Below are 14,453 nucleotides of genomic sequence, written 5' to 3'. Positions count from 1 at the left end.
AAAATGTGCAGCATATTACTATTCCAATAATTCATCAGAAAAAGAGAGAGAAAAACCAAGGAGTTTGGTGCTATATTCAACTTACCTTTTCATTCCATGCCCACAATCCAATCCCAAGAAACGCTATGCCAAGGAACTAAAGGGGGGAAAAAAATATATATATATCAGAGCAGAAGCTATAAATTTATGGATTTATAATTTTTTTTAAAGCATACATATTGACTCATCCTCTCTTGTATAATCAATTTTATCAGGACTGTAGGGGATTACCAAGAGTTTTAACACATGTATGCAGTTGTTTATTTTACAACTCAACCATTGTAACTGTAATAATTGAAAACTTGCACAGCTTGTTCAGGGATGTTCCACATTGGAACAGTAGGTGCAATAAATGTCACCTTCTCAGCATCAAGCAAGTAAGGTTCTTTTTGATTTTGTCAGACTCAAAAGCAAACTCCACAGTCAAGCAACACATCATTTTTACTGCTGTATTACCACCACCTGCACAAAACTGTCCTTGCAGTTCTCTCCTGGTGAAAATGATTAAAAGAAAGTCCTAAATACACATGTACTATCAGTTTTAGCAATGTTGTCCACAGAAACACAGAATACTGTTCAAACAGAATATAACCCACGATTTCTGGGGGGAAAAATACTGGTCTAAAAGAGTAAGAATTTTTAAAAACCCTGAAGCCAACATTTTATAACCTTCCTGATATGAATGTTTCTGTATTTCATAAAGGAAGTTACAGACCTTTCTCCTCCAAAGGACTCAAAAGCACCAAACTCAAAAGACAGTGTCTATCCCTCATGATGGAACAGAAAACAGCACCTATGATTTTGTCATATCCCTGCATTTTCCATTCCACTGAATAGAGTGCATTGTTTCCCTGCTTCCATGCAAAACCCACGCTAAGGATCAGTAAAACAAGCAGAACAGACAGAATAAGCACTCTCTCAACATCTTCACTACATATTTGGCATAATACAGTATCAATCATGTAGAATGTTTAAAAAACATATAGTAGGTGTCCAAGCACATCTCTAAATGTCCATCTGTCCAACTTTTATCTCTGTTTTTTAAATCCTAAGTGCTGGCTAAAAAGAAAACTATATTCCCTTTAGTTCTGAGGTATGTAATGGACTGTTGCTCAAACATCAAACTCTGGTTTTCTTTGTCATTTTTTCACACTGCAGTGCACAGACTTATTTTGGCACATAGTACGTTTTCTCTTAAGATTTGTGTAAATGATTTTTCTTTTGCAAAACAGAGCAAAAGTGTTTTTCTGTTGTAAAGTGGGAGAAGGCAAGAATATCAACTTTAAAAGCTTTCCCAGAAGTGATTTCAACAGCTTTGAAGCAAGATTCTTTGTTATACACACTTCTTTTTTAAGTGGCAATTTTAGCTTTATACTACAAGAATATCTGTAAAGCATAAGTCAATATCAAGGGGAATATGTTGATTGCAATATCCTGAAGTTCCCTAACATCCCTCACATATATGACTTTCTCCTCCAAGTTTACTTTGCCAGCTGACCAAAGAACCATGGATACTACTCCCATCCAGTTCACGCAGAAGGCCATCTATACTAACTGGGAATGAAAATCTTTTTGACTTGAAGAGTCACAACTGTAAAGTTAAACAACACTACAATCAACTATTCTTCAAAGGGAACTGTCACAGGCTTGGCAGTATTTTAATACAAGAAATAGAAATTTTTCCTAGATTGAAAAATAGAACTGTTGGTCAAGAAAGTCTGTTTTTTCAGCAGCCTTAATTGTTTATAAAGTACAATAGATGGATTTGAGAATGTCTGTACAGCCTCCTATAACACACCACATGAGCCAAAAAAGGTCATCTTACCTGTATCAAGACTGATCTTTTTCTATGTTTGCCAGAAGAGTGTGTGAAATCCTCCTGGCTGCAGTGTTTATTTGAAACTTGAGATAAAGCTGTAGAAGTTTCCAAATTACTTTCAGATAAATGCAGTTAAGTTCTTTTTTGTAGTAACAGGCTCTTTTCCTTCTTTCATACACAGCCAAAAGGCACCAAGGTTGAAGGAACAGGAGTGAGAGGGGAAAAAAAACCCTATATTATTATAAACATTCATAAGCTGCACTTGGAAGTGACAAATTGTTATTTGTAGAGAGGTACAAAACATTATGTTTTGCCAATAGTTTGATATGGTTTTAAACAGAATGTGTGGAAAACTAGAATAAAAGAATTTGATGAGTGCATACAAATGTAACCTAACAGCCATACACATCAGCTCCAAGTCTGGCTCAGATCCACTAGCTTTATTAAATTTAATCCAGTGAAGTGTCCTGATATTTCACCAGAAGTTGAGACTCAAGGGTAAGATTACCTCATGGGTTAAAAGGTGAGTTATAGTAGACTCTACAGGTCTTAAGCCAGGCCTAACTCATCTCAATTTACAGACTGGGTAATGAGACTGTACCATACTAGGCCGAAGCACCTAAAAAACTGAGATTGTCAAGTTTCTAGCAGACCAGGAAACAGTTCTCAGAGTTTGAGAGGATCACAAAATTACATGCTGTTCAGTCCTCTCCATATGCCAAACCAGAAAACTGTCCAGTTGCCTTTTGAGCAGCTGTCAGAACACGAACAATGGACAAGATCTATTAGGAGAAAAAGGTTCAGGATGGAATCATGACCTCTATCACAAGATGCTGTGGAAATCAAAAACTTAATGGCATTCAGGAAAAAAAAAAAAAAAAAAAAGATAAATTAATGGAGGATCCATAGCTACTGAAAAGTGATTTTGATACAGCTTCTGGCTGAGGAAGTTTTTTACTGTTGCTCACTGGGAAATAATGGGAAAAGATCACTGTATGCCTGCTTTGTTGCTTAAATGTCTCTTTCCTTGGACAAACTCTTACTTGCATTACTTAAGACAAAATACTGAGCTAGGCAGAGCACTGACCTAACCCCCTACAATCATGCCCTAGAAAGGTCCACCCTTGCACAAACGCACTCCGCTCTGGGGATGAAGCACACAGGAATGCTCTCAGTAATCCCCACTGGCAGAAGACAGATGTTCACGAGGGGACTCACACCTCTCACCAGGATTAACTTTGGATTTTCTTGACAATTATGAAAAACTCCTGTATAGGCTAAAAAAAGTTGAAAGTGCTTAGCCTCTGTATTTTTGCTGTTAGAACCAGAAGAAAAACAGGACATGCATCCCGCTTATTTTGCAGCCCTTCTGCAGATGTCTCCAAGACAGTGTTGTTCTGCTTACTTATAACCAGAAACAAAATCTCTTCATATCTAAAGCATGTGGGAAGAGGGTGAGATGGCATACACATCATCTCAGTTAAGTCTGGAAAATTTCATTTACATCCACTAAATTATTCCAATGAGTAATAAAAAGGTGGATGTTTGCCTCATTATCTACAAAATACTCTACAGAGAAAAATGGTCTCAAATCTCCACAGACATCTAGTAAGATCATTTTGCCTGACTATAAATGGTCACCGGATCTGGGGCAGAGCTTGTAAAATCTTAATACTTTTCTTTTTTAAACAATAATTTGCAGGAGAATATTAAAACATTCCTCTGGAGTATTACAGCCTTACAAAAAAAAACCTTGCATAGTAGTACTTTCTCAGCAATAGCTTTTATATTCACAAACATCAAACAAATGCATTCAAATTTCTCTTCTATAAAGACTATATGTATTTAAGAGTAGAATGTGTAGCAGTACAACAAGAAAAAGTACAACAGCTGTGGGCCAAGCTGTAAAAGGTTGGTTAATGTGCCACATACATAAACCAGTGTATGCCCATGTGTGGATACATTAAAGGCTTGTGTGAGAAGGAACTGCACTGCAGCCACCTAATTTCACCTTCACCAAGACAATATGAACACACTAGCAGAAGCATGTCAAAATAGTCTTGAGTTCAGAATGAGAGCTTCTTCACAAGAGTTTTTTGAGCTCTGTATTTAGGCAGTGTGAAAACCTCCCACCTGCCCTTGCTTTGAGCTGCCACAAGAACTCTGCGCACTGCGTTAGCAAGGAGACTATCAGGATTCCTGTGGGTTCTTTGGTGTTTCTTCTGTGACAATATGCTGTAGGTTATTCACAGAGTGAGATTTCCTTCTGTGTGATTCAAGCCAGCATAGCACCAAAACGCAAGGTACAGTATTTTACTGACAAGCACAGCAATGATCAGGGCAATATGCAGTGCAGTAATTCATGTTCTGAAATATAATCAGGAAAACACAGCACTTCTGAGCTTTGTACATATACAAAGCAGCACCGACAAGTTCCTGACTCTAAAAACCCAGGTGAACAATTTTTCCCTAAGCACTGCATCTGCAGCACTCTATGCTCACACTCACTCAGAGATATTTCAGTAGAATACTCACTGCCTTTTTTTAAAGTATTTTAAGCCAAATCAGTCTTTTTGCTTTTTAAGCCAGGGCAAAAAGGAGCTTAATGCCTGGGTCAGAGCACAAAGGTTTTTGTTGGTGTTTCTGTTGCTTATTTGTTTCTAAGTAGCCCTGACAGAGAAAGGGCACCAAAACAGAAATTAACATGAAGTTTCATGCAGTTTTCTTCTTCCCTTTATGCCATTGATGAGTACTCTGCTTTAAATATGTCAGCATTCTTTCAAACAAAACAAACCGGGCATTCTCTCAAGTCTCCAGCTTTTCCCTGGGTCAGTATCACAGGGAAAGCACATATCAGCAGTTTGCCCCGTTCCTTCTTCCATTCACCCCAGTTACAATAACTTTTTTCATTCTGAACACAAACTGCTATAGCATTTATTTTTCATGTAGATAGACATACGTGGTGACCATAGGAAAGGTAAACTGCTCAAAGCATACATACACATTTACATATTTATGATGATGCTTACAAAGAACGCCTTCTCCTAAAGCCCATTTCTTGTTGCCTTGAGACATTACCAGCAGGAAAACTTCATGTACTACAGTCAGTGAATGAAGATGCTGCGTAGGTGACTAATTACCATTTTGGTTCACGGCGACATTCAGATATAGACTGAATATAGACTAAAAGACGTCAAATCTATTTGCATTTTATGTGCAGCTTTTAAAAAACATTAAACTATATCTCACAGATAACTGTCTCAGTAAGACCTTTTCCCTCCTGATACAAAATGCACACACGTGGAAGAAAAGAGATCCCAGTTTCACACATTTTGCTTAGCTGAATCAGACACAACTGATTTTATAGAATCATCCAAAGTAGAAAAACAGGCCTAAGAACACAATGAGAAAAGCTGTCTGCTCCATCTTGCAAGACCCCTTGGCATGATGCTTTCTAATGAAAAATTAAGCACGTATGACCCCAATTTTCAAAGCAAGGTACTGTGGCTGCTAACGTATCTTCCATTTTTACCAGTATGGGGTCTTCTGTTTTGTCTGACAATCAAGGAACATATATATTCTCCCCCCTGCCCAAGGCACAGTCAGTTGCCATTATTTTCTTATTGCCTTCTCCAGTTCTTTAATTGCAAAACCAAGACATCTGCTTTCTGTTACTGTTGCTCTATGTATTTATTTTATTGCTTTCTGGTGGTGCAATTGTAAGCACTGCCAATCAGCTTGGAGCAAGAGTCCCTAAAGACTGAAGTCCCTCTCCTCTTGTCCACAGAAATTGATATACTGGAAAACAGAAAAAGGAGGATGAATTAGACCCCATTTCCTCTGCTCCAACTTTTGAACAACTCCCCTCAAGCCTAGATAAAGTAAATTTAACTCTTTCCAAGTTCACAATGAGACTCTCCAATCTCAGGTCCTTCTGTATAAAGAAAATACTTTATTTGGATTTTTTTTTTTTTTTTTTTTTTTTACGCACACAATTTATACGCAGCATTCACTTCATAAAATTCTTCAATAAAAGCTTTTGGGAGTTTAAAGATTTTGTTTCTATGAGTTCTAGCTGATTTCCTAAAAGCCATACCTTTTTCCCCCCCATTAAAAAAAAAAAAAGAGAGAGACCTTAAAGGTAAATACCCCACCACTACCACACAGAAACATTTAAAAAGCCTACAGAGTTATAGTAACAAGACATCTCCATTCACTGTCACTTAGGTACTCTCATCTCTTCTATTCTTCTTAACACTCTACTGGTCTTTGTTTCACCATCCTTGCTTTCTCTGCTCTCCCTGAGCCCAAAAGACTACGTGGGAAGACTAAGAAATTCTCTGCACACATCTCTCCACGGGCCTCTCCCCTGCTTTCACGTCTGAACTACATTAAGCACTCTGTGGTCCTCTACTTTTCCTATCCAGCCTTGTTCTCCTCATCAATACCATTCTATCTCTGGCTCAGTCCTCTCCACTGCAGCTTCTCTGCCTGAAGTCAGTTTCTATTTTTAAAACCATCCAAAAATTATGTAAGTGGTGCTGTAGCAGTGTATGAAAACAGCATGGGCTTAAAACACAATCACAAGCATCAGAAGAGTGCAAAATTAAAATAAAGAGAAAAAAAAAAAAAAAAAAAAAAAAAAAAAAAAAAAAAAAAAAAAAAAAACAAAACACAAACAACCACAAACCTAAATTCTACATCCTGTATGACTACACTAATCATTTCTCTTAGCCAGCGTGACAATGCAAAGGCATGAGTCTTCTCATTCTGGCCTGCAAGTAAGAAAAAAACTATGAAGGCAAAGAGCATGTTCAGCTCCAAGCTAGCAGCTTCCTACCCCAGAAGGCAGCAAGGCTTTCTCTGGCTCTCCTCTTCCAGCAGCTGCGCGGGATCTCATTCATCCCAAACCACCCCACCTGAGCTTCAGGCTATTTAGGTGCAGCCCCACCATAACGACTCTTCATATTTTTTTCTGAAGCTACTGTTCCATTAAAAGCAGACGTTGTGTTGTTTTTTTGTTTAAAAAAAAAAAAACAAAAAACAAAAAACAACGAAACCACAAACAAAAAACCCAACCCACACAAAAACAAACTAAACCACAACACAGAGCACACATGAAAATACCATTATGAAACTGATACAGAAATGTTCACTTATTTCAGTTACAAGCAGTGACATTGTAACATCTAATTCAGGCATCTGATACAGCAAACAGAAAGAAAGGATCTGAGCTAGTCTCTTTCCTTAGTAACAAATGGGCAATTACATTGCCTACACAATTGATTTGAGTAGCTGAGAACATAAAGAGTGCAAAACCAGAAAACACAAACACAGGTAGGCTTGTCAACACAGCGCAGTTCTCTGAATGCTTAGCATTTCCTTTTGAGAAAGCAGTCTCAGCTCCTAGCTGTGCCCGCAGCCCAAAGAGACGGAGTCCCAAAATCTTCTATCCCAGTTACATAAACTGCCACATCCCAGGCTGTTTCAATGGACTATACTCAGCCATCGTCTTCACAGAGAAGCAAACACATGTGGAAGGATGAGGGAGGCATGAAAAGACTGAACGAGTCTGGATAGAGTGGATGACTAAGTGAACACCACCAGCTTTACAAACTTGATCCATACAGTTTAACCTGGCTCTCCTACTTAACAAAAAACAAACAGCACAGAGAAGATAGTGAGCACTGAGCAAACAGTGAACATACACCCAACCTGCAAGTGCATACAGAACTTCTTCCAACAAATTCTACAACAGTTTTATTGCCTCTTACCCTCACCAAATGCTCATTCCTGGTCCTTTTTTAGGGGTTCCCTACAATAAACTGTTCAAAACCCATTTACAAAGAAACTGGTATGACATATATAAGAAATCATAGCTTGAAAAGGTAAGAAGTGATTCACTGCAATTTAATAACAAGCCAGAAGACATGCTCAGGTATCGAAAACTCTGATCCCAGCATGACGTGATTGTATAGCCTACCACACCTCTCTCCAGATCAAATCTGATTCTGAATTATAAACTCTGTAATGGCAAAGACAGGTATGCGTGGCTTATGTTAATATATGAAATAAATTGACGTCTAGTAGTTAGAGAGCCGAGTGCTGGGGGGAACAGAGGATAAAAAGGGACACAACAGTGGATGTAGTAGGTTTATTAAGAGTTGACAACCTACTAACTCCTCACTTTACAAAGATGCATCCAAGAGCATCCAAACACCAGTACTATGTCAGCACAAACAAAAGCATAACCTCAGAAGTCATACCAGCTGTGTGTATGCATGCCTGCATACCTTGGTTTTTCAGAGATATGTGGGGAAAAAAACAAAGCTAAAACACCAATTAGAAAGGTATCAAAGTTATTTTCCAATACCCACTCACAGTTACTACCACCAATCCAGATGTACAAAGCCAAATTACAAGACACAGGTTCTGTAAATACTGAAAATTCTTTATCGCTTTGCATCTTGTAGTCATTACATTAGATGACTCCAAACACAGTATTGGTTTCAGACACTGTCAACTCTCAACATTTCTTGTTACTACACTGTAACTGCCCAGAACTAAAAAAACTCAGATTACACATTAAAAATGGTTCTGTAGATCTCTTAGTGCAGCTTCCAGAAGCACCAGAAGGTCTGTTGACCAGAGCTTTGAAAAATTCTGTTCCAAACAATAAGGTCATTCAGCCCTGCATTTTGTTTTTCAATGCATTGCTTCTTACTAATTAGAAGCTACTGTATACATCCCTGATGTAGGCTACACAAGGTTATTCACAAAATTAAGCCAAATTTTTACTTATGTCCACATTAACCAATGCTTTATTTGCTATTTTTATACTACAAGATATCCTTCTAATTTCTAGTAAAAATAAAATTTGAAAGAGTTGATATAATTTTGTCATTTCTGCAATAACACTACTTGGCAGGGAGTAAAGCAGACAAAACCATGATTTCAGTTTCTTTTCAAACAGAAGTGACATGGAAAAGATCAGAGGCAACACATGGTCACAATACTCTTTACCTTAAGGTTTTATTACTAGGTAAGAGTTCCACCGTTTGGCAGTGGAAAAAAAAGCAGCTATAAAACAGTGCTCATCTAAGAGAAACTGACTGCTGACCCTTTGTCTAGTTTCCAGACAGCATCAAAAGCACCTCTATTATTTGTCATTCTCGAAAGAGGTGTCATGGGCTTAACTAAACATGTAGGCAAAATGCTCTTCACTTCTGGAAAGGTGCCCCTTCAAATCACAGTTGTTTAATGCGATATGGCAGTCTGGGGATGTTTTGCTGCTCACATCTTTGCTGGACTCATGCTGGACACATATACAATGCTATTGCTGCAGTTTAATTTGAGGGTATTTAACTTTTAAGAATAAATGTATTGAAGAAACAGAACTACATTGTAAGATTTCCAATTCACTACAACAGAGCCTAATCTTCTCATATAATTTCAGTTTGACCAACAGCATGAGCAGTATCGTCTACATCATATAAAGTGCTCATTTGCAAAGTGCAAACTTTTATTCCCATTTTTATTGCCACTTTGAAGTACATTATTTTCATAAACCATAGTTCCCGATTAATCCATTACCTTGGCCTAATATTACGCTTCTCAGTTTGCACAAACACTAATAGCTGATCCCTCCCCCTGTTGACACTATCAGGAAAACAAGGATTAGAAAACTTTGAGGGATGTGAAAATGTAGTTGTAGTACATACGGGTGGCTCCCTAAAAGAAAAGCTATATAAAAAGCTCATAATGCTGCCTCACTAAGATCCTTCTGCTGCATACCTGTGCTCTTGCAGTCAGTGGGTCTTTGCCTATCACTCTTCCAGGATGAAGGTGGTGTTCTGGATTGCGAAAATGACTTGCAAGAAAAAGCACACAACAAATAATCTCATTCCCTCTCTCAGCTCTAAAAGCAGAGCAGCTGCTTTTAAGATCCCATCTTATTTACTTGTAGGTAGTCATTAGCAAGAAGAACAGTACCTCAAGACCATTTTTAAGAAAGCCTTGGAAACACTAGAATAATCAAAGTTTTCTGTCATACTTCAGTTTCTAAACAGGGTCCCACATAAAAAAATCTCCACACTCACACAAAAACACAACCCACAAAAAAAAAAACAATAACCCTGCACAGAGAATTTGCGTTTCTTCATTCTCCCATCGTTTCAATTTGGTCCAGCAACTGCAACACCTCCTTACATAGGAAAAGTATTTTCTTTCTTTCTGCTCAGCCCCAGAAGGGTTTAAAGGCACTAGGTATATGAGCAGCACAAAGCAGCCATTTAATCATAAAATATGAATACTGGATAAGTTTCCATGCCCGGCTGGACATTATTATAAAAGAGAAGAAAGAAAGCACTTAGTTTTTACTTTTGAGTGCCAGCAGTAAAACCGATTTAAACAACTTTAGCTGTTTCCCATGGAACAGTCACCCTACACAGAATCTCAAAAGCGACCTCTGCAATCCACAGATTCTCAACTCCAGCCTTCCAGGCAAAACCCACTACATTTGGCTTGATCAACAGGAAGATAACACAACTATGGAGAACTCTGCCTTTAAGAGTCCCACAAGATCTTGTTGGAACAGTGTTACTTTGGGCACACTGCACAATAGCAGTGCTAGGGCACAAACTGTATAAAGCAGACTTCTGTCAGACTGAGGGACTCACAAAGCCTCCTGACCACCCCCGATAGCAGACAAAGCCTCCTGACCACCCCCGATAGCAGACTCTCATCATCAATATAAAAGTCAAGGATAGAAGGAGATCAAGAAATGCATGTTCTAACAAACCTGTGATGGAAACAAAGGCAAAAGCACAAAAAAAGGACATTTTCTCAACACTGCTTAAAGGGCTTCATCTTCTAAAGGCGTAACTCCACGCTACACATAGAAGTTTATTCTAACAATGCATTTATATAACAGAGAAGGTGCATCAGCTGCTAACCAGAGATGAATAATTCCTGCTAAAAACACCAATGTAAATAAAGTACCCTAGTAGAGCAGGGGTAAAAACTTGAACATAAATTTAAAATAGAACCTATGCATCATGGAACTGCTAAACCAAATTTGACACCTCCCTGCCCGCACTGCAGTTTAAATCCAAGCTAGCAGAGGAAATAAACATTTTGCAGCACAAAAGTGCAAGCACAACACTACAAAGAAAAAAAAACTTATCTGAAAAACATCACTGAAGATTTTCCCTTTTCTAAAAAACATTGCTTAAGTTTTACCCAAAGACAATAGTGTCAGAGTTGCACTTTCCAGCCACTAACTGTGACAAACACACAGGCAACAGGAGAAAAGAGAACAGGCAATGGCATGCTTTCCCAGAAAAGGATTTGAAGACACCACTCTTAACATAGCTTCTCCAGCTTTCAGCCTTGCTGTTGTTTAAGAGCAAATATATTTGAAAGCCACTTCTAAACTCTCAAGAAGTAAATACAAGAAAAAGAAAAAAAAAAAAAAAAACCACACCAAACCCCACCAAGCCAGGAAAAGCTATATCAAACATCTTTTTACTCTTTCTCAATAATTTAATCTTCTGACCTCTTTCTGAAATAACTGAAGCTATTTGTATCTCAACTAACATGCCCACAAAAATCCAGAATGCTCTGCTTGCCTTCTCTTCCATTTCAAAACACTTTAGACAAGAAATTTCCTCATTAACCTGTGCTGTAGTTCATCCACTACTAGCATGTAAGAAACCTTTTAGAGTATGAATTATTTTCCTTTAACTGTATTTACATACTTTTAGATATTTATTCATTTGGGTTGAAACATCAAGGGACAGTAAGAGACCTTTCAATTTAGTCCTTCCCTGCTGCACAAACACTGCAATTAATCCTGCACTGGGCTACCCAGAGAAAGAGTGAGAGAAGAGGTCTTCAGCAACACACAACTGTACAAATTGTTAGCACGACTGTAGAGCTATCAGCAAGAATCTTTCTTCACTAGTATCTCATGTCCTTTCCTTCACATAGTGAAGAAGGGTGACCACAAACAAACTAGAACAGTAGGAGGGCTGAACATATGGGGCATACAGATGGAATGGAATTTAACAATCCAAGCACAGCATCATACAATTAAGGGCTAAGAAAATATCTGCTATAAGCTGAAAATGTATTCACTGGAAACATATCAGAATACAGCCTTGGAATTGCATGTATCAGTCTGCAAGCTAGCAAGTTAATGGAGTACGTAGAAAAGCAAAATAAGATTTTGTGACATTTAATAAAACAGTCTCAGAAAGAATGTAATTACTTGATGTAAGTTTCCCTCAATCCTGTATCTCTACAAAGGTCTAAAATGGCCAGCACCACTAGTATGGCTGTAGCCTGCTAAATGATTTCAGGCTCTTCTTTCAAATGTCACATCAACACTGGCAGTGTCCAACTGTACAAGCTTATAGCACACATTATAACTCCTGTATGAAACCCTACTGTGACCCACCAATGACCAGCAATGAAACTGTTCTCCAGAATTTTGTACATGAACCCATAACACTCAGTAAGTAGCTGGGCCTGTTAGCACAAAACTGCAGGTTCATTAACTATACTTCAACCTAAACAATGCTAGGGAGATGAGGCATCCTAGTGAGTATACCCTTAAATGCAAACACAAACAGAAGCATACAAGATGACACCCCAACTCTTTAGGTGTCATGGGTTTTTATTAGGAAACGCCTCTTCAACAGCTCCCTGTGTGACTGTTCAACTTGGGTCTCCCTGGTGGATCATGTAGCTTGTGCCATACATTTCTAGGATCAGGCCCATAACTGCTTTGCCCCATACAAAGTAATTCTCACCAACATCCTTTCATCTGAACTTCTGTTCAGCCACCCGCGGTCAGCGCTTCCCACCTGCCCTGAAAGCACAACACACTGTGTTTCCAGCTTCAGGTCGGGTTCCTCAGTATGTGCCATTTAAATGCATCTCCATAAAAATCCCAAATTGATTCCATGACATTTGGTACAGTGCTGACCCCTATTCACAGAGAAGGCTTGAAAGGAGCCCAGTGTAACATAACTGCATTCTCAGCCCTGCCACGCTATTCTGGCTGCACTCACATGACCTCTGCTTGGTGTCTGTCACTGCCAAATGCGCAGAGAACAAACAAGTGCAGGGTGGCACATCAGATCCTCTCTCTCCATGCACAGAATCAAGCAATTATACTCTACAGCAGTCACCCTCAGGGCTTTCACAAGAGAGAGGGGAACAGTGTGCCTGAAGACTGAGACACATCACCAATAGCTTTCTGTCGTTAATACAGTAATTAGCACTACCAGCTCTTGCCTCGGGCAGAGCAGAAGGAAAAAACATGGATGTGTTGAAGTGATATGCCCAAATTAAGGAAAGAGGTTGCTTCCCTGCCCTGCCATTACAGTCAATATATATAGGATGTTTATATAACAATGCAGGACAACAAATCTATCCCATAGCTGTCTACACTGTCAGTGTAGTCTATCACCAATTTGTTCGGTGCTCCTACTCTTGCCTCTCCTACACAACTCCTGACAAGACGCGGATCTCTGAGGATGTGCTACAGGATCGTACAATCCCCATTTTGTAAAATGAGCCCCTGCACTCTCAACCAACATAATCACATATATGCACAAACAAAGAGCTTCTGATCAGCCATGAGGCCGTGTGGAGGCTGGAGCTGTGAAAGAAGCAGCAGAAGGAGAAAGCCCACACTCCACAATGTTTCCAGTGACTAAGAGAGATTGGGTTTGGCTGCTGGCTGAGCCAACTGTCTGTCCTCATAAGACGCTGCATCTATTATCAATATAGAGGTATAAAATAGAACTGAAGAAAATGCTAAAAAAGGGGTGTTTTTTTTAATCTTAGAAAAAATGAGGAAAAAATGAGGAATCATTAGTTCCCCAGGCAGAGGACACACAACAATTGAGCTATACAAACATACTAAACGGTGGCAAAATTCTCTCTGATGCCTGCTAGCTGATGCCAGCAAGCAGTTGGTGCCTGCAAGTTGAGGCCTGTAACAATTAGTAATAAGAGAAGCATTCCATTATATGTTATGTGGTCATGTTGTACCCAGCTGCGTATACCTGGAAGTCTCAAATGGGGCAATATTAAGAAATTCTTTTACCAATGTTTAACTTTGCATTTAACAGGGCCTGAGTGATTAAAGCATACAGAGAAGATATCCTAACCTTGAGAATAGATACATCCTGGCAGAAATGCTTAAACAAGGCAGATAAGAACGAACAGCTTGGCCAGACAACAGAGTTGGGAAACATCCAAGGAGAAGAAATTGTCCTCAAAAGACTCGTGACCATAAAAGGGAAGGAGGAGTAGGGGGCTAACTCCCCAAATGACCACCAACGACCTCCCGAGACCCCCACATATATGTAATGTAGTTTTGCAACACTAGCATTATGTAAATGTAGTAGATAGACAGAAAGGTTGAGACTTCTGGGAAAATGTATGAATATTTATGTCTTTAAGGTATATAAAGGATGAACTTTTGTTTTAGTGTATGCATGTTATGTGGAATGATTTCCTGCAAACCCAGCACTGCAATAAAGAATGCCTGCCTTCTAAAACTTCAAACTGAGTCTTGGGG

The 14,453-nt window shown here is 38.9% G+C and overlaps 1 protein-coding gene across 1 annotated transcript in view; it reads right to left on the bottom strand.

Annotated features, from left to right (window-relative positions):
- The window catches only part of TSPAN5 (tetraspanin 5), an 85,773-nt gene that overhangs the window by 21,982 nt on the left and 49,338 nt on the right, over positions 1 to 14,453 (bottom strand). Inside the window, exon 2 of the mRNA XM_026847685.1 lies at positions 86 to 136. Within this exon, the coding sequence (XP_026703486.1) occupies positions 86 to 136 (51 nt within the window). The remainder of the gene's footprint in view (positions 1 to 85; positions 137 to 14,453) is intronic.

This window comes from Athene cunicularia (genome assembly GCF_003259725.1).
Source record: "Athene cunicularia isolate RWA chromosome 4 unlocalized genomic scaffold, athCun1 chr4_part2, whole genome shotgun sequence".
NCBI classification, from domain to species: Eukaryota; Metazoa; Chordata; class Aves; order Strigiformes; family Strigidae; genus Athene; species Athene cunicularia.
Note: the sequence above shows the minus strand (reverse complement) of the source record. Positions and strands in the feature narration are given on the sequence as shown.